This window comes from Pteronotus mesoamericanus, unplaced genomic scaffold (genome assembly GCF_021234165.1).
Source record: "Pteronotus mesoamericanus isolate MK-2021 breed Mesoamerican mustached bat unplaced genomic scaffold, CSHL_Meso_final contig_1201, whole genome shotgun sequence".
Classification (NCBI taxonomy): domain Eukaryota; kingdom Metazoa; phylum Chordata; class Mammalia; order Chiroptera; family Mormoopidae; genus Pteronotus; species Pteronotus mesoamericanus.
The window spans coordinates 456,650-481,995 of record NW_026555042.1 but is presented as its reverse complement, the minus strand read 5'-3'; the positions used below and the strand labels follow the sequence as shown (position 1 = coordinate 481,995).

The following is a 25,346-nucleotide window of genomic DNA, read 5'->3' as shown; positions in this document are numbered from 1 at the left end:
TTCTCTGGTGTCGATTTCTGAGAGTAGGAGACAAGTGTGGCCAACCTCAGAAATGTGACACGGGGCAGCGCTAAAATGATAATAAGGGAAATACTGTGAACAGGTTTGTTTGAAAACCTGTGTGAAAGGAACATATTTTTTGGAAAAACAAAGCACCAAACAAGAAACAGTGGCCTCAATGGCGCTCTCTCTGTTCAGTTCAAATCTTGCCCAACTTTCCCACAGAAAACTCTCCAGCACCAGGGAAACGATTCTACAGAAACTCTTCCAGAAGCATGCGGCCCGCATGACACCTCCTCAGTCGCTGAGACGCCCCCGCCGGCGTCAGAGGCTGAGACCGAGGTCCTCCACGCGGTCACGGTGGGGTTCACGGGCTCTAACAAGTCATGTGGACGGACGTGCATCTGTGTTATGTCAGTAAACAGGTGACAGACACACCAGCACATGAACAGTGTGTCAAGAGGTCGTTGCCGGTTCCCAGGCGGGAAGGGAGGAGGAGGAGGAGCTGTCTCACTCGAGAGGGGACTCCAGAGAGGAGAGGACTCGGCTGCACCTCAGAAGGGCCTGGGGAGTCTGCACACGCCTCCCGCAGGCAAGCGTCCGCGAATGCACTTAGTGGGCGACATGTGAGGTCGCTTTCCAAACACCTTTTTCCATGTTAGCTATGAACAGTTGGCACTCGGGAAGTAACTTCTCTAAAGCACTGGCGCGGTTGGGTGTCAGTCCAACAGAACACGCTGGCGCCTGTGCACTGGAAACGGTGGGGCGCTGACAAAGGGACTGGGGGGCGGGCCGCGGCCGACGGACACCCCACGGACCTGGGCCGGGAGACGCGCTGTGTCGCCTGGGTCAGTCCGCCGACCCGCCTGCGTCCTGACGCGTTTCCAGCTGGACCCGCCGCAGGCTCTGGGGGGACCGCAGAGCGCTTCTGACGGGTGGGGGGCGGCAGCGGGACAAGGGCCAACGGGGCGGCTTTGAGAAAAGCCAGGGGGCTGGAGGGGCTCACCGTGAAGCGGCTGCGTTCAAGACGCGGTCCTTTCGGCAGAAGGACGGGGCTGCGGGTCACGGGGCAGACGTGGGCCACACAGACGGCCCAGCGGCTGACGGAGGGGGCGGCCATTCATGAGGGACAGGACGGCCTTGTCACCCCTTGGTGCCCGAACAAATGGATGCCTTAGTTGGCAACATGCAAACTAAAGTTTTTTTCTATACTTTGCACCATATACAAATTTTAAAATAGGTTGTACACCTAAATGTTAAAGTTATGGAAGTTCTAGGAGAAAATTTAAAACAAAAATCTTTGTGACTGTCCATAAGGCAAAGATTTCTTAGATACACCAAAAGCACAATTCATAGACGCAAAATATTGGTGATAAACTAGAACTTAAAACTATGAACTTCTTTCTGTAAGACACATAATGAAAGAAAAGGCTGGTCACAGGTGGGGGCAGAAACACCTGCACACCACCTGTGACAAAGAACTGCAAACTCCCAAAAGCCAAGTGTAGGAAAGCAAAGAGGCTGAGGTGGCAGTGAGTGAAACCTGTGAGCAGACATTTTACCAAAGACGGCGCGCAACAGTGAGTGAGCCCGCGGGAAGGCGCTCGGCGGCATCGCTGTCTTCAGGGAGGTGCCCGTGACGACTGCGGTGAGGCATCTGCGCTGCCTGTCCGTGGGGGTGGCTGGAATAACCAGACAGAAGACGGCAGCCGAAGAAACCTCACACCTGCCTGTGGGACTGCAAAGTGGGGCCTCACGTGTGAAGCTACCCGCCCCGCCCTCCCCCCTGTTCCCCACTCAAGTGCGCATGTCTGCTGACACAGGGACTAGAGACGGACGCTTACAGCCGCCTTGTTTGTGAGCCCCCGTGAGAGCTGGGGACTCAGGCCTGCGAGCCTGCCATGGGGGTCCGTGCGTCCTGCACGTGGGGCGGCCGGGCTGCGGGCGCCGGAGGGCCCCGTGCGGCAGGAGCGCGGGGGGATGTGAGCAGCAGGCCCGGTGTTGCTGGCCCGGCGTCACCGGCCCCGGGCCCCACCTCCCGGGTGTGCGGCTCTCCTGTGCCCTCACCGGGGCTGTGGGGCACGGCTGCTGCGAGCTGTCCCCGCTCCCGCTCCTTCCCGGTGCCTTCCCGCCGTGCCACGCTGCGCCGCCGCGGCCCCCCCGGACGCCTGCTGGGCCCTCTGCCCCAGTCCAGCCGCCGCCTCCAGCCCCTCCCCCCCCCGCACCCTCTCTCTCTCTGCCCCCCCCCACACCCTCTCTCTCTCTGCCCCCCCCCCCCACCCGTCAGCGCCCCTGCCTTCCCCTTGGCCGGCCACCATGGCCTCCTCCAGCCTCCTGCCTGCTCTCCCCCGGCAGCCCCAGGAGGGCCGGTCCCCTCGGGCCTCCAGGGTCCCGTGTGAGCTCACGGCCCTGCACCAGCGCCCTGGCTTTTAATGGCCTGGGGACACAGCTCACAGGGCCACGTTCCCTGTAACACTGCAGGCAGCTGTGTTAAGCTCATGCATGTGGAAACGCTGGGCTGCAGGGCTCTAGGGGATGGTGTGTTCATGTTTCCTGTCCTGCCCCTTCTGTTGTGGCTTTTGGGGCTGTGCAGGGGGCTGTGCAGGGGGCTGCCGCCCGCTGCAGCTGGCCTTTCCCGCCCCGGGGAGCAGCCTGTGGTGTGGCCACGCTCAGCACGCCATTCTGCAGGTGAGCAAATTGAGGTCTGAGGAGGTTACAAGAGGCGTCCAGCCCACACAGCTAACTTGGCACTGTCACAAGACCAAGCCCACAATTCCTAAGGCCCTAGTGACGGTTGAGCAAGGGACATGGAGCTGGGGACAGGGCCCGCCGGGGGTGTCTGTTGGGAGCTGCTGAGCAGACCGGACTGTGTGTCCATCGGTGGGGGGAGGGGAGTGGGGCCCCAGGGGAGAGGGGCGCTCCGGGCCATGGCTCTGGGGTGGCCGAGGCCCAGAGCTCTTTGGGGCTTACCTGGGATTCTGGGGCCCAGGGTACGGGCCAGGAGACAGGCCGTCCACTGGTGGGTGAGGCCGGGTGCCCCAGGGGCCAGGGCAGGCCCTGTGGGGTGGGGGTGCCAGGGCGGGTGTGGGGGCCCATGATGGGACAGAGAGGTCCCTGGGGCTGGGGGGCAGGGGGTGGAGCTGAGGGTCGGGGGCCGTGGGGCCCTTGCTGAGATGAGGTGGCGAGCGGCGGTTTTCCTGGCCCCGGAGCGGTCAGTCCCCTGCAGGCGTGAAATGGCCCTGTGGACGCACAGCTGGGTAGGAGGTTGCTCAGCAGGCCGGCTTCAGGGAGGAGGTTCCCATAGGTGGTTCTGAGGCTGCGGCCACCGCTGACCCCTGTGGTCAATGCAAGGCCAGGGGAGCGCCTGAGACACGGCAGGAGGCCCATGTGCTCCTGCCCCCACCTCCGAGGGCTAAGTGCTCCCAGGCTAAGATCCATCAGCTTGTGGAGAGCTCGGGGGTCCCGGAGTCACAGGTCCAGCGAAGCCATCCGAGCTCCATGTTTCTGTCCCTGGAAGAACGCGGCCTCTTGTCCAGCTGCCCAGGCCAGTGTGAACAGCGGCTGCCCTGTCCCCAGGCCGACTGCACAGCTCTTGCAGCCAGCCCTCCAGCCCAGCCAGCGTGCACCACGGAAACCCCAACCCCACTTCAGAGGGGGCACTGGGAGGCACATCCTGAGCATGTGGGCAGGGAGACACCCTCACCGATGGGCGGCCTGCAACCCCCATGGGAGGTCCCAGTGACATGCAGCGTCCTGCGAGAACGCAACGAGGAGGCAGGCCGCCGGCTGCTGCTGCCCTGACCAGTGGCCACGTGCAGGCGTGGCCTCCAGGAGGGTGTCGGATCAGGGGCTGTGCTCCCACAGTGCAGCCCTGGGAAGGGGAAGGGCAGCCTGGTGCCCTGGGTGAGCCCCTCCGCCCCCCGCCCCAGCCCTGGGGCGGGCAGGGATCCGAACAGGGCATCTCCAAAGCACGCTTGGCGGGCGGCTGTCTTTTCCTCTCCAGGAGCCCTTTGTCCCTTCTCTGCCCCCTACCTTGGGGATCAGACTCCCGCTGGGCTGTTTGGAGGATGTGATTCCTTTTTAGGTCATGCAGACACTCCTCTTGGGAGAGAGCCTGAGAGGCCTGGCTGCTCTATTTTTAGAGCTGATTCCTGGCCAGCAGGCGGGGGGGGGGGGGGGGCGGGGGGGGCGCTGTGCTTCCCGGGAGCCCGCCGCTGCCCCTCGCACGGCCACCTGCGCCACGCCAGGAAGGGGGGCGCTGCTTTTTGTTTGGCTTGTTGCTGTGGATTTTTGAAAATTCCCTATGCTTTTTCCTGCCAAAATTTGTAATTCACTCTTTTCCAAAATGTTTTTCTTTAGCCTTCCTATGAAAGAATACACGGTTTTATCAGTTGCCTCTTTTTTCCCCTAAAGTTAGAAGCAGCTCTTCTTTTTTGTAGAATTTTGGTCCAGCAAACGTGCAGCTTTGGCAGCGACTTGCCTGGGGTCCCACGTGAAGTCACGCGACTGTCACTGCCAGGCAGGGTGTTGGCTGCCGAGCCAGGCTAGGTGAGGCGGGGCCGCCTGCCTGGGGCCCGGCCCCCTCAGCTCCTGCTTTACTGAGACGCGGCTTTTGGCTGAGACAGGACCCCACCCCGCACCACCCTCAAGACGTCTGTGCTGTCTGCCCTGCAGGGTTCTCTGTCCAGGACCGTCCAGGTCCCAGACCCCTTCCCAGACCCAGAAGGCCTGCAGCTCTGTCCCAGCTGGACCACAGCCCATCCCCCGGCCCGCGTGCGGGCCGGGACTCACACTGCTGGTCAGGGGCTTCCTGTGTCCGGCCCACGCTCAGCGACCGTCCAAGGCAGGAGTGTCGGGAAGTGGATGCTCAGAGAGCCCTGGGCACCAGGCACGGGGTCCCCCAGGAAGTGACAGAGCAGGAATCCAAGTGGGGCCTCCTGGGCCGCCCTGGGCTGGCCCGCGGGAGCTGGCAGGTGTCGGGCACCGGGAGCCAGGTGTTCGTTGCAGCAGTAAGAGACATCTCACTCTGTAAACCCACAGCTGAGTAGATCCTGTGGAAACCAAAGGTGACGAGCACCTGACGCTCACCACTTCCTGGCGACTCTCCTGCCGGGGTCCTCGCCATTCATGTGCTCGTGTCTCGGCGGGGGGGCTCTGAGGCTGGGTCGCTGAGCAGCACCCCCACCCCGGATCCAGGGCTTCACATCAGGCACTGGCCACGGGCCTCGTGGGGGCGTTTGTACCATGGGATCAGGTTTTGCCCCATGCGCTGGCTGTCAGACACTCCCCAGCACACCGGGCGTGGGGCCATGAAGTTCTGCCCCTTCCCGGGCTGCGGTTGGTAGGAGTCTCCAGCAAGGGGCTGTCCCCCGACGGCCAGCCCCGGAGCCCAGCTGGCTCCTGTCCGCCTCACCGCCCAAGCCTGCGTGGCGGGGGCGCCGCCAGGGAATGCCCCACAGCCTCCCTCACTCGCCAAGAAAGTATTTCCACTGAGAGCAGAGACTTCCCACAGGATGTCACTAAGACTGTCGTCTTCTAACGAGCGGCTTTGGGAGTTCCCCATCTTGCACAGCAGGTAAACCTCTTTGAAAACGAAGCCTCAGCCGCCTGTCTCGGCCCGCCTTGGAGCACTGCGTTACGGGCGCCATGCGCTGGCGGGCTCGCCGTCGGGTCCGGCACTGGCGCCCCGCGGGCTGGCGGCAGAGGGGCCTGCAGAGGAGGCCTGAGGGCGCTTTCCCACGCACCTCCCGCTGGGGGCCAGGGCAACCCAGGGCGGGCGGCGCCCGCGGCGTCCCGGCCCGGCTCGAGCTCCGTGGGCCTGATGGCGCCGCCCTGCGTGGCCAGGTGCTGGGCGTCCCTTAGGGTTCTGGTTTTGCTCCCATCCAGTTAAACAAGGATCGCGTGCAGCGAACTTTTTATCATTACGGATCCAAACACATGGAGGGATCAGAGTGCAGTGCGCTCCAGCCATCGCCCATCGAACCGTTTCCAACTCCCGGCCAGTTTCTGTGCTGCCTCCACCCACAGCTCCTGCCCCTGAACCGGCCACACGAGGCAGCCGCCGGTCGGCGTCACTCAGTGGCGGGGACTCCACTCCGTCTCTGTACAAATTCAAAAGTTCCCTCGGCCTCGCTGCATCCTCGCCGCACCTGAGGCTGCCAGTCCCTCCCTGCCATGACTCACCCGGCCCGGCATCCAGACGTGCCAGCCGCTTCAGCTCGCCGCAGTTGGTGTGCCGCGGTGGCCCGTGCAGTGGGGGAAACTGGCCCGCTCCGTCTCAGGGAGGCGTGGCTGATGCAGCGCGGGCTTTGCGCGGGTGGTGTGCTGTGGGAGGAGCCTGAGTCCGCACCCGGGCCCGTTGTGGTCCAGAGGAGGCGTAGCACGCCTGTCGCCTCACGAGCTTCCTGGTGCCCAGCAATGCCTCCTCTGCGCCTCCCCCGCCCCCACCGCCTGGCAGCCGCGGGCTGGCCCTCAGCCACCCCCATGCCTCTGGATTCGCGCTGCCTAGAGTCCCATGGAAGAGGCGTCAGATGGCACGCTCTTTCTGGGGCAGTCTCCTTCCCTTGGTGTGATTTTGCTTCCACGTGGTCGGGAAAGAGTCCCTGCGGTTCCCCCGTCTTTCCAAGCTGATGGCCCGGCGCAGGGCCCCTCTGGGAGAGGCGGCCTCGGCAGAGCGATGCTCAGTAGTCGTTTCTGGGCTTCAGCTCAGAGCTGTCGACCCTGTTCCGCAAACTGGCCGACTGCGTGTGTGTACAAGTGCATGCTGTGTGCCATGCGTGTGTGCATTTCTGTTTTCAGCCATGCACACATGGGTGGTGCTGTCTTCCTGATGAGCTGTCACCGTCATTATGAAATGTCCTCTTTGCCTTGCAGTCCTTCGTCTCTACTGGAGTCACGCCAGCCTTCCTCGGCCTTACATGTGCACGCTGCGTCTTCTGTCACTGCGTTACATCTGCCCGTGTCTGTCTGCTGAAACTCTGGACAGGCAGTGTGTGCTTCCAGCTCGTGTCCTGGGGATGTCTGGGCGGCACTGTGGGTCTGCACAGGCTTTTCAGACAGGGGATGTGCGGTGTCTGCTGTTCAGCACTGAGCACTGGCTGCGTGTGGCTGTTGACTGCTTGAAACGTGGCTAGTGCTGAACTTCAGGCGGAGTTAACTTTACTTGATTTAAATAGCCACCCGGGCCCCGAAGCTGCCCCCCGCTGGGCGCAGGCCTGGCGCCAAGGTGGGGGGCTGGGTCTGCCGCTCCAGCGCCGCTCTCCGTTTGTGCCCCCAGGTTTTTGTCCTTTTGTTCCTCCGTCCCTGTTTCCTTTTGGACTGTTTCATTTTTGTGCATCCATTTTCATTGTTTATCTTTTTGCCCTTTAAAAATATTTTTAAGTGGTTGCTCTCGGTTTTTGATCTATGAGTCTAAACGTTTTGCCACCTGCTTTGAATGGGCACTGGACCGCATCACGTACAATGTGGGGATCTTAAAGCCACATCGGTTTGTATGTGGCATATGTACGATGTCTGTGTACATTGAAAACCCCAGGAGACAGTATTAGGGGTCAGCAAACCACCCCCACCCCAAGCCACACTCTGCCTGTGGCCTGGCGCATGGCCACCCCCATGCCGGCGGCTTCCTCCGTGGCTGCGGTGTCCACGCTGGCCTAGTGGAGCTGTTGCCACGGAGATGCTGTGGCCGCAAACCCTCAAACATTCATCTGGACATCTGTGGGGAGCGTCTGCCCGCCCTGGTTTCGCAGATCTCTCGGGGGGCTGGCAGGCGCAGGTGCCCTAGGGCTCCATGTGTGGGGGGTGGTGTCTCTATGGCTTTGATATTCGAGGACACTTGGCAGGGTGACCCTTGTTTTGCACTTTGTTTCACTGGGGTTTTCGAAAAGGTTCCTCCATTGCCACTCTGATTTATATGTTGGCTTTAACAAGCCTAGTGCCAGTCTATATATTTTTTGAAATTGTGATGTTAGCCGGTCTTTGTCCCTGGGGACTTGAGGGTTGCGCCCTCCCCCTGAGGTCTCGCGATCTGCCTGGGATGCGGCTTGGAGCCGACGGTGCCTGGGCCGCCCCTCAGCTGCCCCGCGGGCCCCCTCTCTGTGTGAGCGCAGGTTTTCTCCCGTTGGGAAGTTTTCTCGGACTGTAACCCGAGGTGCTGGCTCTGGTCCCCCGCGTTTCCCTGCGGGGCGTGCGGTGGCAGGGGCTCGGTGCCTGCCTCCTGTCTTCATGCCGCTCGCCCCCTTTCTCTCTGCCATTTGTACTTTCTGGCCTGTTTCTCTGGTGCAGGGCCTGTCCGCGGCCGCCTCAAGAGCACGCGGCAGCCCGTTCCCTTTCTCGGCGATGAGTTTGTCGGCTTCGCGCGTCCTGCCCATGGCTTGGCCAGCACGCACCCTCTGCCCACTTCTGCGTTAGTTTGCTTTTCCTCTTCTCAGAGGCGTGTTTGGCTGCCTTTAGTTCTGCTTGCTACTAGGCTGGTGCTTCTATTCTGCTTTGCGATTCTTTTTCTGGGTGGCGCCTTTTCCTCAGTTTACATGTGTAAGTTTTTTCCCTACTTTTTGCAACAGCTTTGTAGGAACTTGTTGAACGTTCCTTTGTTCATCTTAATGGTATTAGAGTGTTTTACAGGATTCCTGGCTTAACAGCACCCTCTTCTGTCCGTCCAGCCAAGTCCAGGGACGTGAGGGGCCTGCTGCTGGGCCTGTCCGTCTCAGTGGCCCGTCTCCCCGCTTCCGTCTTTCCTCCCCTGTCCCCACTTGCCCGTGGTGGCCTCTCCCTCATTCCTGTCTCTCTTCCTCTCCAGAGCTGCGTCTCACCGTGCGTGCGCCCTGCAGTCTCTTCCTCGTGGACGTGCTGAGGAGCCCGGGGCTTTCCTGTGTTTTCAGACCCCAGGCGTTCTGACTGCGCCAGAGTCTCAGGGCCTATCCGCATCTCTCAGGTGCCAGGGCTATTGACCTGTAACGCCACACAGTGTGTTCTCACGCCGGGGGCGGTCAGCGGGGCCTCTGCGACCTCCCCTGTGGGTGACTGGGGCTCTGCTCCCTCCGGGGCAGTGGAGGCGACCAGTGACGTTCCCCCGACGTCCCCTGTGGCTGCTCCCCGATCTTTGTTGCTTCCTTCTTTGTCCTCTCTGCGTTTATTTGCCACGTCTGTCCGGTCAGAGCGTCAGCGGCTGCAGGCTCTGGAGAGAGTGGGACTTCCCTGCTGGCCATGGCGTGTATGCGCGGCCCCTCTGCGTGAGCCTGCCCTGAGGCTGGCGCTGGCTGCGAGATCCCAGGAGCTGACCCCGCTCCCAGCACAAGAAGAGGAGTGGTGGCTGCTCACCCTCACTCTCTGACACTTGGCAGCCGCGCCCGGGGCGCCCCAAGCCCCCCCAGGCCCCCAGCCACAGGCACAGGCTGTCCCGTCTGCGGCGCCTCCCGCCGGGCCCCCGGGCCTGTCCCCCAGGCCCCGTGTGGCCCTGCTTCCCAACCGTCCTCAGCGCCCTTCCCCGGCCGCGCACCCAGGGTCCTGCCTGCTCTGCCCTCGGTGGTCCCCTCAGGGGCTTCTCCCTGCGGCCCGGCTCCGGGCCCTTGTGTCCAGCAGCCCGGGCCTGGGGGCGGTGGTCACGGCGGACGCAGTCCGGGCCTGTGTCCAGCAGGACATGGGGGAGCCTGAGGGGACTTCTGTTCACACCCAGCTCTGGGAGAAGCGGGCCGGGCAGGAGGAACCGGCTGCCCCGCGCGGCCTAAACACGTTTCCTGGTCGGAATTCTCCCCCTTTCTATTGTAGTTGTTGTTGTTGTTGTTGAAGATTCTACTTATTTTTAGAAAGAGGGGAAGGGAAGGAGGAGAGGGAGAGAAACGTCGTCCGGTTGTCTCTCGTGGGCCCCCTACGGGAGACCCGGCCCACAACCCAGGCACACGCCTGACCGGAACTGAACCCCTGAACTTTCGGTTTGTGGGACGACGCCCAGCCCGCTGAGCTGCACTGGGGAGGGCGGGACCTCCCCCTTTCTGAAGAACACGCCCTGTTAGGCGTCGTGTTTCCCTGTCACCGCTGAGGACACGGCGAGGTCTGATCGCTCTCCTGGTGCTGGACCAGCCCCGCTGTCCACCTCTGAGAGGGGTGGCCACTGCCCTGGGAGCCCCCTGGCCACACGGCGGGTCGCAGGCCCCGCTGACCCCTGTGTAGCATGGCCCTCACGGAGCACGGAGGGCTTCCGGCCAGGACGGCCCAGCCCCGTTCCCAGGCAACCCGTCTCCCCAGGGCCAGTGAGACGCGGCCTCGCCGACCGCTGGGCCCTGGCAGTGCTGGACACAGTGGCCCAGGCCGGGCTCCTGGGACTGACGGGGCGTCAGGTGTTGGTCTCCTTGCGCAGGGGGCTGCCTCTGGGAGGGTGTGCGGGGTGGCTTTCCAGGGGTTCGGTGAGTCCTTCAGAGCCAGCCGGCGCTGCTCCGTGTCGGGAAGTGCCCGGGAGGCAGGAGGAGAGGGACGGGGCCACGTGGGTGCCGCCGGCAGGTGCAGGCGTGAGAGGAAGGAGAGTGTGGTCAGTGTGCCGGGCCGGCCGGGGGCGTGGAGGGCAGTGCCGCTCAGCCTCCAGGAGCCCCAGGCCCCTGTGTGTCTCCGCTGCCGCCTGCCACCTTCCAGTCCCCGAGGCCCCCTCACCGGTCCCGCCCGGCTCCCGGGTGGCCCTCCCCCGGCTGCGCCCCAGGGCCGGGCCAAGCCCCTTGGCAGCTCTCCCGGCACAGCTACCTCATCCCCCCAGTAGTGGCCCCGTCGGTGACGCGCTATCCCCGTGCTCCTGCGAGACAGGGCTAGCGCGTGCCCGTCCGCTCTGTGAGCGCGTGCCCGTCGACACCTCCTCACGTGGCCTGGGGGCCACCCCGCTGCCAAGCGAGCCCTCGTGGGGGCCACCCCAGCCATTCAGTGTGGCCGCCGCAGGAGTCAGACATGGGCTCGTGCTGTGACCCAGCCCTGCCAGAAGCCCCGTGGCAGACGTGGGCCTTCCATCCTGCCAGCCCCTCCTCACAGAAGCGACGGGCCCTGCAGCCCCGCCCGACCCCTGGTGATGGCACAGGGCAGAAGGCGTCTGCCCGCTCAGCGCCGGCCGAGCTGAAGGCTGGGCGCCAGGAACGGCAGCAGAGAAAGACTGGCCCCGTTCTCACGGGTGACGACGCCCAGGAGAGCGGGAAGCCAGTGCCCAAGCCCGGACTCCGGGGAGCCTCGGGGTGGCACAGGCGGCGGGGCTACACTAGAGGACGCTGGGGCCTTGGGGCTCAGGTCATCCGGGGAGCCGATCGTCAGAGGTGGGGCGAAGGTGGCGAGCGCCCCTCAGGCCTTGAGGGCTCGCTGGGGTCTGCCCGCGACCCTCTGTCCGGTCTTGTGGGCAGGCTGCCGGAGGCGGCTCCTCCTCAGGGCTCAGGAGCTGCACGGAACTCAGGTCACGAGGGTCTCTGCGGCCGGCAGAGGCCCGGCCCGTGGGACCAGCAGTCAGGCCCGGGCTTCCGTCCTCTGCCGCGTCGGGGGCCTCTGGTCATCGGGGAAAGATGAGGGCTCTGAGGGGCCCCAATTTCAACCGCCCTGCCCTGTGCTCCCTCCGCAGGTCGTCCACACGCACAAGCCGCACTTCATGGCCCTGCACTGCCAGGAGTTTGGAGGGAAGAACTATGAAGCCTCTATGTCGCACGTGGACAAGTTTGTCAAGTAAGTCCAGGGCGCCTGCCATGCCCCCCGCTGTCCATGGAAGCGTGGGCGCAGTGTGGCCGTGGCGGGGCCCGTGGGTGAGCCGCAGCGCTCCGGAGAGAAGAGGCGCGGTGCCGCGTGCAGCAGCGCGCCGCCCGGGGGGGGGCCGCAGAGCGGCAGCGCCGCCGGGACTCAGACTCCCCCGGCCCCCGGTGGCGAGCCCCGCGCGGGGGGACCTTGCGGGGACCCGAGGAGGTCACCCCTGTGGGGTCGGATGGTGCCGCCTGCGGCCACGGACGTGCGGGCGGGCCGACAGCGCTGGTGCTCATCCAGTAGCTCGCAGCTGTGTCTGTCACAGCGAGCGGGGACAGAGCCCCTGTCCTCTTTGGGAAGGGGGACTCGGCTGTTAGGGAGGTGGAGCCAGAGGCCGGCGCACCTGCGCCTGCGCCTCGTGGCTCCACAGAGGAGGCAGGGTCCCAGGCTCCACAAGGACCTGGAAGGGGGCGCCTGGGCGGTGGGCAGAAGCAGGGCAGGGGGCGCGCTCTCGTCCGCGATTCCCAGCCGACGGGCGGCACCCGGTCCGGCTGCGGGTGCTGGCAGCTGCTGGAACACTGTCCTTGCTCCTCTTCGGCCTCCGGCCCCAGTGCCCGCCCTGCCTTTGGGCACCTCTGTGTCCGTCCTCCACACCCCCTACAATGTGGCATTGCCCACCTGCCCCGCGTCCCCAGACTCTGGGCACAGCCACTGCCCCCCGCAGAGTGTGGAGAGGCGGTGCTCCCTGGCTCCTGAGGCGGGTCGCCGCAGGCCTCCGCGCTGGGGCGCTGGGGCAGGGGCAGGGCCGCGGCCGGGTCCGGGTCCGGGGCTGGGCCCTGCGCCCTCCTGGCCTGGCGTCCCGCCAGGGGTGCCTCCAGCCGCTGTCACCAGCCTCAGACCCCCTGCGGAGGTCCTCAGCATCCCTCCTTGTTTTTGAATTGTGGGGAAATTTGTTAAAGGGCAGATTTTTAAAAACTGCTGTGTTTTCCCTAAACTATAATTTTAGAGAATTCCAATCAAAATGTTTTCTTAACGCCCAACAAACTCATGCTGAAGTGTCCGCGGACGAGCAGGGGGCCGAGCCCGGCTGCCGGGCTCCCCCCGCCTGGGCCCGCTGCCCCGCTTCCTGCGCCAGAGACGCCCGGGTGGCGGTGAGGCGGGTGGCCCAGAACCCTCCGCCCCTTGCCCCGTGAGCGCAGGCCCACCCGCCTCCCCGGGCGGGGGCGGGAGCAGGAAGCGTGAAACTGCACACCCCTTCCCGTCACACCCGCTGCTCTCCGGGGCGGGGAGCAGGAAACGTGACCTCGAAGTGCAGGACAGGGTCCTCATAGCACCGGGTGGCTAGGGAGCTCTTTAAAAAGGTGCAGAAATATCACCTGTGAAAGAAAGATTGATACATTTCACCTTGTTCGAATTTAAAACTTTATATATCAGAGGCTCTCTAAATAAAGTAACATTTTAGCTACACATGGGGAAAAATAGCTGCCATGTACTATACTGACCAAAAGTGGCGTTCGATGTGTGAAGATCTTCTGTGTGTCAATAAGGGAAAACCAGCCATTGGGAAACCAGGGCATGTCACAGAAAACAGGGCATTTCACAGCGGAGAGAGTGCAGGTGAGCCGCAGGTGGCGGCTCATCCGCGGCTCCAGCGGCCTGGCCCCCGCGGCACCTTTTGTCCCTGCGGTCCTGTCCTGTCCTGTCCTGTGGGCAGAGGTTTCGCACACAACGCGCATCGGCCTGACTCCTTTAAACAGTCAGCGCCGCTCTGGTGGTCCCCCGACCTGCGCCCGCGGAGCTCCAGGCTCCCACCGGGCGCCACCTTCCGCAGCCCGTGCGCCTCTGTGCTGCGCGCAGCTGCGGGCCCCTCAGATCCTCTCGGCTTTTGTTTCCTGAGAGAGGGTCTTTGCTTCCTGTTTGAAGGGCGTCTTTGTGGCAAACACAATCCCAGCCTCTCCTGTCACTCACCCTGCGAGGCTGCGGCCCCCTTGCCCCGGCCTTGCACTGGTCTGGGCGGGCGGTCTTTGCCCTGCGCCGGGGCCTGGGCCTCCTGGCTGGGCTGCAGCCGCTTGATCAGGTCACACTTGGTCTGATTTTCCCCACGCTGATTGGGCTTGGGGTCCTGGGACTTTTTCAAGCTTAGGATTAGTTTCAGTCAGACTTGGAGGGAGGGTGTCTGTTGTTTCTTTGGGTGCTGTGCTCTCCCCCTGCCCTTCCCTTTGTCCTCGGGCCCGTTTGTGGGTACACGGGCCCTTCAGCCCTCAGGCTTTTTCCAGTCCTTTCCCTTCTTGGACAGTTTCTGGTGCCGTGTTTTTACTCCAGGATCTTTCCTTCTCTAGGTTTTAATCTAGTCTTAGGTCTTGCTGGTGATACTGCTTCTGACGCTGTGTTTTTCAGCTCTGGAAGTTTCTTCAGTGGTTTTCGTATCTGTGTCTTTCCTCATGCTCACAGCTTCCTTTAAACCTGTGGTCGCATCTGTAACAGCTGCATCAAGGTTTTTTCAGTGAATCCCGTCCCTTGTGTTCTTTCTACGTCTGGTTCTGTTGATCCCTTTTCTGGAGCTCACGGGCCGTGTTGTGCTGCTTCTCCACAGGCCAGCGATTTCTGGGGGGAAGAGGCAGGAGTGCTCGGCGCCGTGTGTGTCTGAGGCTCGCTCCTTCCTTAGAGACGTGGGGGTTCGCTCTCTCTGGGGGTCGGGGTCTGAGGGTCCGTTGGGCCCTTTGCAGGCCCTCCTCCCCCTCCCCTGACCCACGCGCCAGCTGTCCCGGCGCAGCTGTGCCCCCTCCTGTGGTCTTGGAGTGGGGGTGGCCGCCAGTGAGCGAGTGCCCCTGCTTCCTGCCCCTGCTCTGGTGCCTGTAGGGGGTGCCCCTTGGGTGCCTGAGGCTCCTGTCCCAGCCTTGTTTTCAGAGACCACAGGGAGGGCGCCTGCGACAGGCTCTCCTGGGTTTATTTGCCGCCGCCCCTCCCTCTGCCTCCTTCCTCCCCACTTTCTTCCCCTCCTCCCACCCTGGCGGGCATATCACACACGGGGTCCAGGCCACCGTCTGGATGTGGTATCTGTGTGGCTCGGGACTAAAGGACCCTTTTCCTCCCAGGGAGCTGCTGTCGAGTGACGCGATGAAGGAGTATAATCGGGCGCGCGTCTACCTGGACGAGAACTACAGGTCCCAGGAGCACTTCACGGTGAGTGCCTGTACCCTGAGGGCGCCGCCACGGCCGTCTTCTCACCCCGGGCGATGGAGGCCCACTCCCTGCCCCTTCCTGCCATCAGGCCTGCAGCGGAGGGGCCAGCGGAGCTGCCACCGGTCGGGGCGCAAGCCCGCGGCCTGCATCGCAGGCTTGCCCGGGCCCGGCCCCGCCCTTGGCGCCCCAGGCGGCCTGTGTCAAGGGGTGTCTCCCTCCACACAGCCGGGGGTGCCTCCTGAGGGCCGGCCACGGGGGAGAGAGACAGTCCCCTGTGGGGCCGGGAGAGCCTTGTCCCTCCTCTGCGAGAGCCCTTGGTCTGGGGGCAGGGGGCGGCTGGGGGCAGCCCCAGTGCGGGGCACCGCGGCAGGGTGTGCAGCTGCGGCGGGGGCTTCTCAGAGGGGCAGGCGTTGGCCGGGTTTTCAGGAGCCGGTTGCTGGTCTGGAGGACAAGCGTCCCAGGCCCCTGACTTCAGAGAAGCCCCGGGGCCGCTGCGTGAGCCGAGTTTCCTCTGCCTTCTGTCCCCGAGGGGCGTGTCGCCTTACCGCTGTTCCGTCACGCCGCCTGGGCGGGTGCCTGCTGGGTGGGTCTGCCCCACGAGGCGGCGTCTGCCAGCGTGTACCTTGTTTCTCGGGTGCTCGGTGTGCAGTGGGTGCTGTGTGCCGGCTGCTGGGGGCGTGGGCGCCGTGGGCCGGGCATGGGGGCAGCGTGTCCTGTGCACGGAGCAGCAGGAGCAGGGACGCCCCCGTCCCTGGGCTGAGAAGTTAGTTTTGTCCTTTGGGTTCGAGAGGCACCTGTCAGTTTTCAGTCTTGAAATTCGGGGTTTCGGTGCCCCTTAGGTGGCGTCCTTCCATCCCTGAGACACTTGCTGTCTCCAGAGTCACGTCTCCACCTTCAGCTGCGCCTGCAGGGTCCCGTGTCCCTGGTGCCTCCTTGGCAGCGCCCCCACCACACTCCCAGGTGGCCTTGCCTCCAGGCTCCGCAGACCCCCCGAGGCCACAGGCCCAGCAGGCCGGTGCTCCGCCCAGCATGCTCCGAGGCCTCAGAGAGGGACAGAGGGTCATCGGCCCTCAGAGGAGGGACCCCCGCACCTGTGCCCATAAGCTGCGGCCTCACGGGGGCCAGTGCCTGTGGCTCCCCCGCCCCAGCCCCGCCGACGCGTCCCCTCGTCCCCCGTGCCTGCCCTCCGTGCCCCGCGTGCGTCCCGTGGTGTGCGCTGCGGTAACAGTCCCGTTCCTCTTCAGCCCGGGGTGCCGGCCTGGCTGAGAAGGGAAACGGCTGAGCGCTGAGGCGCCGCGGGACCACGAGCTCTGTTGGGTCTCACTTGCCCCTTGAGATTTGTCTCAGAACGTCACTTCTCCATTTGCTATGGAGAACAAAAACCTGAAAAGCTCGCGTTTCCATGACTCAGCCACTTCAATGAGGAAATAACTGTTCTCGCCCGTAGTCGTGTATCAGGATGGTCCTCAAAAGTTACTCCATAGCGGAAATCGGAAGTAATTTTAAACACCCAGAATTCAGAGTTTGCATATGGCAGGGCAGCCTTCTGATGGGGACCTCCTCGTGGGTGACGCGTTTGTGCGGCGGCCCCCCCGGGCCCTGGGGGAGGAGGCGGGCTGCCGCCCGCGCTGCCCCGCAGGGTCTCGCCGCCCGGTTCTGTTTTGCAGTATCACACTTGGTGGTAGTATTACCTCTAGTCCGCTCCTCTGTGCCTGGGTTTTCCAACGTAAAACCACTGAAACCACGGTACACCCACAGTTAGAACGGGCAATGGCTTCCTTGTAAACACAGCAACAGCTCCTTAGCTGGGGACGCGGCCAGCTGTGTGGTTGGGGCCTGAGGCGGGGCAGCGCGGAGCCTCCTGGGCGGACGAGACGGCAGAGGCACGCGCCCCAGTCTGAGGCCCCTGCGGCTGCGTGTCCTGGCGTCCGCAGGGTGGGGCAGCGTCTAGGAAATGGGGAGGGGGGCTTGCCTGCCCTGCAGGGACGTGGGCACTGCCAGCCGCCCTCGGGTCCAGCGGTGCCGCTGGCCTGGCTTTCCTCCTGGGAGGCGTCTGGTGGGACAGCGGGGACGGCGGCGTTGGAGGCTGTGGGGGGGCCGGCGAGTGGCAGGCCCGTCTGGAGCCAGTCCTGTCGCTGGCCCAGGGAGGGGGTGCACATTGCACATCCTGTCCATCTCCTGCCTGGGAGGGTGCCCGTTCGCGACGAAACCCCGCGTGACCCTGCGCCTGCCCGCGGCGCTGTGCCCGCATGCCCGCCGTTGCCCCTCGGTGGGTCACGCACGGGGCCGCGTCTGCCGGGCCGGGACACCCTGCTGGGGGGCCTGCACCCCGGGCCCCGGGCCCCGGGCCCCGGGCCGGGCTGAGCACCGCTGTGTCTGAGAAGCCACCCCCCTGCCCCGGCCTGGTGGCCTCGGGCTGTCAGAAGGAGGAAAAGTTAATTTTACAAGATTAATGGTGTTGGATTGATATTTTTAGCTGAGTGTGGTTCAAATAATAGGCCATTAATTGAAAAAGGAAATTGAAATGAATTTATCTTGTACATAAATGCTGTCACGGGTATTAATAGGGATCAGAAAATAGTGGCCTGTTCCCAGAAAGACGCTGAACCTGCCACCGCGCCTGGTGCCTGGACGTGACAGGGGCTTTGCTGAGGCCCAGGAGCGTGGCGGGGGTGGGGACTCTGGGCCTGTGGGGGCTGCAGCCCGTGGGGCTTCCGGCCTGGGGGCTCAGTGGCCTGGAGGGGCTGGGGCTTCGAGGGAATCGGGTCTGGCGGGGCTTTGGAGGGGGGCCTTGTGCCTGGAGGAGACCTACAGCTGGAAGTGCTCGGGCCCCAGGCGGGGGTGCGGGGGGCAGTGCCGTTTTTCGGGGACTGTGAACAGCGAAGGACCCGGGGAGGCTGGAGGCAGCAGATGTGCACTGTCACCAGCAGATGGCGTCAAAGCAGCGTTTCCTGTCCTGAGCCCTTGGTCTGGGGGGTGCTCGGCGGGCAGCTTGTAGGCTTCCGAGTGGTTACGTCAAATTTTGTTTGCTGCCAAGAGCCGTGCTGAGTGGTCATTTACTGAAGCAGGAGGTGTGTCTGGTCTACTTGGGACTGAGAAGACAGGCAGCGTCCCCACCCCCAGGCCTCTGCTGCTGGTCGCCTGGTGGCGCTTTCGCCTGGAACCTGAGGGCCGGATGTCTATTCCTTCCCAGGAGCTGCTGGTCTGGCGTGTTGACGCCAGGGCCCCGTCCTGTTCTTGGGAGCTTGTTTGCCTGACCGTCTGGGATGGACTGAGGTCCCCGTGAGCTGGACGGGACGGCTAGGGGTGCACACGCCGCGTCCGGGGCCCCTGAGCGCCCGCCCCTCCCTCCTGGCAGCGGCTCTGATTCCTCCCCCGGCTGAGCCCGGCCCCAGGGCGGCAGCCTCGCCTGCCCCTGCAAGCCCAGAGCCCGGGTCTTGCCGGCACACGCTGGGAGCGCAGTGCCCACGTCCAAGTCAGCGAGGAAGCAGGGTCCTCGGCGGGGTCAGACGTGGACACCCCAGGCCCTCCTGCAGGGGAGCAGCGGCCGTGACTCCCCCACACCGGCTCAGCGGAGGTGCCAGCCTGGAGGCGAATGTTGAGGCCGTCGGGTGCCGCGGTGTTGAAGACGGTGGGCGGGCTGCACGGGGTCCATGTCTGGGGCCCCCAGAGAGGGAGACTGGGAAGGCGAGGCGGGCTCGTGAGGGGCGTGAGAGAAGGTGGGCCCGGAGGACGGGCTGCACCCCCTGGCCATGGGGCGCCTGCCTGGGGCCTGGAGAAGAGGGCGCTGGCCCGTGGTGGCCGTGCCGGTGCCCTGGGTGAGCGTGCGGCAGGCGCCCTGCTCGGCCTCTCCCCGAGGGGCGATGGCGCCTGCCCCCTGCGACCCGGGCCGGGCGCACGTGGCCCTCGCCCCGACGTGTGCGTGTCAGCCGGGGGGACGGCGGGTGCCAGCGCCCCTCACCTGCAGGTCCTGAGGCTCAGGTCTGCCCTGTGGTAAACAGACGTTAGGGGCTAGTGTTGGCCGTGCCCGAGCCCCAGCAGGGCTGTGCCCTCCCTGTCGCTGGGGAGCCCTGAGGCCCCACTGTCCCTCCTGGGCACCGTGTGGCTGGGCACTGCGTGCCGGGAGCTCCCACACTCAAGGGACGAGACCGGTTGTCTTGGACACTACCAAGCCGGGGGGAGGTCATCGGCCTCCGAGAAGTGGGGGCATCGGGGTTGCGCGCTCGTCCCTCCTCCTGGGCTGCGGGCCCCACTGTCTGAGGGGAGGTGGCTGCCACCCCACTGCACCCTCTGTCCTCAGTGCCTTGCCTTCCCTCCTCATTCCCCTCCTTTCGGTCCCTGGCCTGCCCCCCTAGCCCCTACCTCCTGCCAAGACCCTGCCCTGCCTCATCGGCCCCCTTTAATGAAGGCCCGTGCGTCTTTGCCTGTATGTCCTGCCCTCCCAGGGAGGACGGGCCACCACCCCGTAAGCCGGGGGACTCAGCGGTCAGGTCCCTGGGGACCTGTGTTGGCAGTCGGCAGGCGGCCTCTCATGTTGCGGATGCTGCTCCGTGAACTCCGCGGTGCCCCAGCGGCCAAGGGCCTTGACGCTGAGGAGGCCCTGCACCGTCTCCACGGCTTCCCGTTGAGCAGGGGCAGGAGCACGGGGTCAGGGGTCTCCTGTCACAGGCCCGGGACGGGGCACGGAGCACGCCTCACTCCGGCCCGGAGAGCAGGGGTGTCCGCGAGGCGGCTGCCCTGTGTGCTGGCCTCAAAGACGGCCAACGAGGGAGAAAGGGAAACCTGTGTCCACGCAGCTTCTTGTTGGCTTGTCTCACTGCTGGAGGGAAGCGTCCAGCATGAGGTGGCCATCACTGTTCCCTTCGGACACTTGTCTGGTCCGCGAGGCCACAGAAAGGAGAGTGGGCGGTATTTCTGGGGGAATTTGCAGGGCTTCTGGGGGCTGCTGAAGGCCCCAAGAAAGCACGGCCAGGGGCCGCCCTCCTCCTCTGTGACCTGCAGGGAGGGGGTGGGGGCAGCCTTCTGGCGAGACGTGCAGGCTGACACGGGGACACATAGTATCGGGGGCCCCTGAGGAGCTTGGCCGTTGCAAGTACCCCAGGGGAGCCCTTTCATTTGGGAGAGCGGTGCTGTTGCAGGACTCCGGTGAGTGTGCGCGTGCATCCAGCCGGGGACCCGCGCTGGGCACCCTCGGCAGCGCACGGGGCTGCGGGGCCAGGACGCCCAGAGCCTCCTGAGCTGGGCAGCGGGGCGGGGAGAGAACGGGCAGTCGCTTGCCTCGGAGGGCAGGAGGCACTGCCGGTCCCCGTGAGGCCCGGACAGGGCCGCCTGCCACCAGGGCCTCGCGCCTCCCACGGCCGCGTCTGTTGCGGGACGGGCCCCAGGGGCTGCTGCCTTCGCCAGTCCTTGCGCATCTCGCCGTCCGCCTCAGAGCGTTTGTGCGGCTTGTTGAACAATGCAGTGGCCTTTGGGGCGGTGTGCGCGGGCGGGCCGGGCGACGCCTTCGCACCCGCGGGATGCGGTGGAGCAGAGCTAGGTTGGAGGGGGCGGAGCTCTCGAGCCAGCAGGCACTTGGCGCCTGGGAGGAGGGACCAGGCCGGTGGAGCAGCAGCACCAAACGTCCCTGGGGACTGCAGGGTTGCGATGACACGTGGCCGTGCAGACCGCTCCTCTGAGCTCTAGAGGCGGGGTTCCACCTGGGCCCCTCAACACCTGGGAAGTGGCGCCACCCGGGGGCACAGGAAGGCCTGCGGGCAGCGGAGACATCGCTGCCCCCGGCTCCGTCCCCGGCCTCCCCGAGCCCCAGCCAGCACCTCTGCCTCCTCGGTCCCTGCCGCAGAGGCACACAGGCGAGGTGCCTTCCCGGGGAGGCCAGAAGGACGCAGGCCTAGGGGCGTGGAGCCTTCCTGGGAGGCGCCCGCTCCTCCGGGGGGGGGGAGCCGGAGGAGAAGCCAGGCTGCCTGACTGGGAGGACACAGGCAGGTGCTCCCCGCAGCCTCCCCGGGCGGCCCCGCCCTGCCCTGGCCCAGAGCATCGCTTCGCTAGCACCCCAGTCCCACAGGATCCCGTTCCCAGCAAAATGGGGGCCGTCCTGGTGGTCAGACTGTACGGGCCGCACACCCCCGGGGCTGGCCGTCACCCAAGGGAGCCCTGGTCCTGAGCCTCCCCCTCCTGGTGGGCGGCTCCTGGGCCCAGGGTGCCTTGACTGCTGGTCCCCGGTGACCCGGGCCCTCCGCCCGCCCCCATTTTATCTTGCCTTCTGCGTTGCCATGAGGGGGTCGCCACCTTCTCCCTGGCCACCTGCCTCCCGGGCGGCTGGCTCCCCTTGGAGTGCTGGCCCCTGCTGCAGGGCACCACGGGGTGGCCGGCCGTCCTGCCCCCTCGTGCCCGTGGTGGGGGTGCAGCCTGGAGGCGGCTCCTTCCGGGGGGGGCACCCTCCCTGCACCCCCGCCATCCCCAACCACTGCCATCCCCGTCTCTGCTTTTCTGAACCAGGTTTTAGGGGGAATGATGGAAAATTAATGGAGTTTACTGATGTTCTTTGATCCAAGGAGGGGTGGAAGGCAAATGTATCTCTGATGCGGGAACTAATCTGCTCCAGGAGCCCCCCCGCGCCCATCCCCTGCCCGCACCCTGCCCGCAGCCCAGACAGGCCTGATGAAGTGAGAGGAGCAAGATTGGTTTTCCGAGGGCACCGGGCCCCGTGCGCAGCTAAATCACACTGTCTGCTCGGCTGGCGGGGTAGCGCCGCGCCCCCCTCGGCGGCACCCGCGGCCCCGCGGGACGCGGCGATGTGCGCCGGGCAGCGGAGAGCTGCAGTGAAGGTGAAGCTGTCATATCGATCTTTTTAGCACTAAAATATGAGCCACTTTGCTCTGCTCCCCGCTGCTGTGATGTGAAAAATAATAACTCGGATCCAAATTAAAAATATTGATCTCGGGAAGGTGCTGAAAGTAAATAAACACCTTCCGAAGTTTTCGGGTCAGCGAGGAATGGGATTCAGCAATAAATGTGTCCGCACGTCACAGTGCAGGGTGCTTGATCTGTTTTTCCTTTGAATTGATTTTTCATTATTTACTTCCTAAAAGTGTTGGAATTTGGTCCTCCACTGTTAAACCCCAGTGTTTGGGCAAATTATTTCTTTGGGGCTCACGAGGTGCTCCTAATCCACTCGCTCATTGATTGATTGATTTTTGACTCAATAAGCTCACAGTCTCGGCCTTATTTAGCGCTTCCATCATAATTTTTTATACATTGAGGCCTGACTTTTTTATTTTCCTCTAACAGATGAGCTGACGCCGGGCCACCAAGTGGGGAGGACAGTGGGCACAAGGTTAATTGTATCCGCTCCCGGTGTCCCCAGTGACATCGGGTGTGCCGTGGCTGCAGGTCGGTGGCCGGGCCCAGCCCTCCCGGACCCCTGCAAGCTCCTTTACCAGTGGGGCCGTGACCCCGGGCCCAGTGGGGTGGGCGCCTCAGGTCTCGGGTGCCATGGTTCTGTGTGGGCGTGAGGAGACGCTGAGCCTCGTGCTTCTGGGGCGCTTGTCCTTCAGGAAGCCCCTGAAAGGCTGGGCGCGTCCCCACCGCCGCACCGCAGGTGCGAGGGGCAGTGTGGGAAGGACAGAGGAAAGGGTATGGGCACGGTGGCCACGTCTGAGGGCCCCTGGGACCGCCTCCTGCCTCCAGTGCCTGGGTTGGGAAGCCTCCAGGTGCAGGATCCCTGGGCTGGGCCCTGGGCAGGGGAGGCGCGGGGGCCGGCGCCGGGCTCTGCGGGGACGTCTGCACTCACTGCCCCGCGCTGCGCTGCGCATGCTCCGCGTCAGAGGGGCACCGCCTGCTTGCTGGCAGCCTGCTCGAGAGCCAGGGCGCCGCCCCTGCGCCCCTCCCCCCGTGGGTGCTGCAAGTGGTGCTGACGAGAGGCACGCGGGGCTCCACGCGCCAGCCCCGGGCCCAGCGCTCCCCTGAAGGCCTCTCACGGGCCCTTGTGTGCCCAGGGTTCATGGGCCGCCCCCCCGCCCCCCATGAAGGCAGAGGCCGGGGCAGGTGGAGCTTCCCTGTGGTCTCTCTGACTTGAACCCAAGACAGCGAGCCTGCTTCAGTGCCCCGCACGAGAGCCTGGGCTTCTGACCCACCAGGGCAGGGCAGGGCGGGGAGGGGGCTGGTGGCCTGGCCGGAGGGAAGGAGGGCCTCTGGCTGGGGCCCGGGGGGCCGTCTCTGGTCCCTTGACAGAGGCCAGAGCCCCGGGGCTCATCTGGTCCGTCTGGGAGGGACGAGGGTCCTGGAGGAGGGGGCTGCGCCTGTCCGGGGCTGAGGGCACGAGGACGTGGGGTGGCGCCCCCGCGGCGTGGTGGCCCCGTCAGGAACGTCGCCTGCTCCCCTGCCTAGGTGGGCAGTGAGAAGACCCGCTTTCCCGGACGCGTGGCCCTCCCCTGGGACCGAAGCGACCGCCCTCGGACGGAGGCCCGTGTCCGAGCCCGGCCGTACTCGCCCAGCCCTGCGGCCGCGTCACTGGCTGCGACGCCCGTTTCTGGGGTGCTGGGCCCGCTGCTTTGCCTTGGGATCTGTGCCCGGCCTGAGAAGCGATGTTTCAGACAAGAGCACGTGTCTGGCAAGGATGACCCCCAGAAAAACACACATGGAAGGCTCGCTGACCAACCGCACCGGAAGGTCTGGGACACTGCGACGTGTTTCCTCACCGAAGACGGGGAGGGGACCGGCGGAGGGGCCGCCGTGGGAGGCTCCCAGGGCGCAGTGGGCCCAGGCCCCCCGCACGGATGCAGAGTGAGACCAGAAGGTCGGGAGCCTGCTGTCCGGGCAGGGGTGGGACCTGGTGGGTGCAGAGAGAGGGACGGGTGCGCCCCTTGGCTGCAGGCGCCCAGGCGATGGGCGCACTGTCACGCAGAGAGAGCGGTCACCCCGCCCGGTGTCCTGGCCCCCGTTCCCGGGCCAGCACCACTGCTCTGGCAGGCCAGGGAGGTGCCGAGGGAGCACCTCGGGTTGTGAGCCCCACCCTCGAGGACTGTACACCATCAAAGTCCCCTTAGAGGAGTCCAGAACTGCGAAGGCCAGTGCTATCATTTTCTCCCAAACGGATGCAAGGTTTCATGCAAAACATCAGCCAGAATCAGAGCTTGTGGACTTTGTAGCAGTTGACAAGCTGGTTCTAAAGTTCACGCGGAAACGTGAAGAACCTAGGTTATTCCGAATACCGCTGAAGACAGACACGGGCGGAGGACTCACACTCCCCGGCTGAGGGTGGCTGCAAAGCTGCAGTGGCCAGGGGCCGTGTGGTGTCGCTGTGAAACCAGACAGGCAGGTCATGGGCAAGAGGGAGGAGCCTGGGGACAGGCCTGCCGCGGTTCTGGCGGAGGCGTCGGGCGCTCGGGAGGAGGCTCTGGCCAGCGGCGTCAAGATGGTTGGTGGCTGCGAGCAGAAAGGACTCGGCCCTGAGACCAAGGCTCAGGGGAAGCGACCGTGACCGCAAAGCGCATCATTGCGCTGGCAGAAGAGCAAAAACGGCGCAGCTTCTACGGGAGCACAGGGAGAAAATCTTGGTAACTTTGACTGTTTCCTTTTTTTATTTTTTATTTTTTACTTTATTTTTAGAGAGTGGGGAAGGAAAGAAAACATCGATCAGTCGGCTCTCTCACGCCCCCAACTGGGGACTGGGCCTGCAACCCAGGCACATGCCCTGACCGGCCACCTTTCTGTTCCTAGGCAGGTGCGCAATCCACTGAGCCACACCATCCAGGGCAACTTTCTTCTTATAAAAGAAAAAATTTATTCATTGCACTTTACCAAAATGAAGAACATTTATTCTTCAAAAGACACAAAAAGTCAGTTCGCAGGCAAAGAAAAAACATTAGCACATCCACCCAACAAAGGACTTTATCTCGCTCTCCAACAGCCCAGCATCAACCAAGCAGAGCTTCCTGAAGTTTTAAAGATCTGAGCAGGCACTTCACCGAATAAGGCGTAAATGGCACGTGAGCACACGGAGAGACACGCCCCACGACCAGCCACCGGAGCAGCACGCACGCAGAGCTCACCATGCACAAAGGTCGCAGGTGGCCCGCTGCCAGAGGAGATGCAAAGGGCCGGCCACGCGCGTGCTGGGGCGGTGCGGAGACCGGAACCCTCAGACGTGGCTGTAGAGGACATGTCAGGTGTTGCCGCTCGGGACACACTCGGTGGTTTTCTAGAAGCTGAAAACACAGCGCCCGCGTGAGCCGCTGTCCCCGTTTTGGGTAGCTACCTAAGAGAAAGGCAGCGCCTGTCCACCCAAGAGCTGGGACCCCGATGTCCACCGCACCTTTACCAGGAATACCCCTAACTGCAGACAGCCCAGACTCCCCGCGGCAGGTGAGTGAGCGGCGGGCAAACTGCAGAGCCTCTCAGCAGCGAAAGGGGCCAGGAGGCGCTGTCTGATGGTGCTCGTGTGGCGCGGAAGAAGCTGGACAGAGAGTGTGCGC

The 25,346-nt window shown here is 64.4% G+C and overlaps 1 protein-coding gene across 2 annotated transcripts in view; it reads left to right on the top strand.

Annotated features, from left to right (window-relative positions):
• Window positions 1–25,346, top strand: part of INPP5A (inositol polyphosphate-5-phosphatase A) — a 131,023-nt gene that overhangs the window by 40,846 nt on the left and 64,831 nt on the right. For both annotated transcript variants that reach the window (XM_054584997.1, XM_054585004.1), the window contains exons 3-4: window positions 11,579–11,679; window positions 14,787–14,874. In XM_054584997.1, coding sequence (XP_054440972.1) covers window positions 11,579–11,679; window positions 14,787–14,874 — 189 coding nt within the window. The remainder of the gene's footprint in view (window positions 1–11,578; window positions 11,680–14,786; window positions 14,875–25,346) is intronic.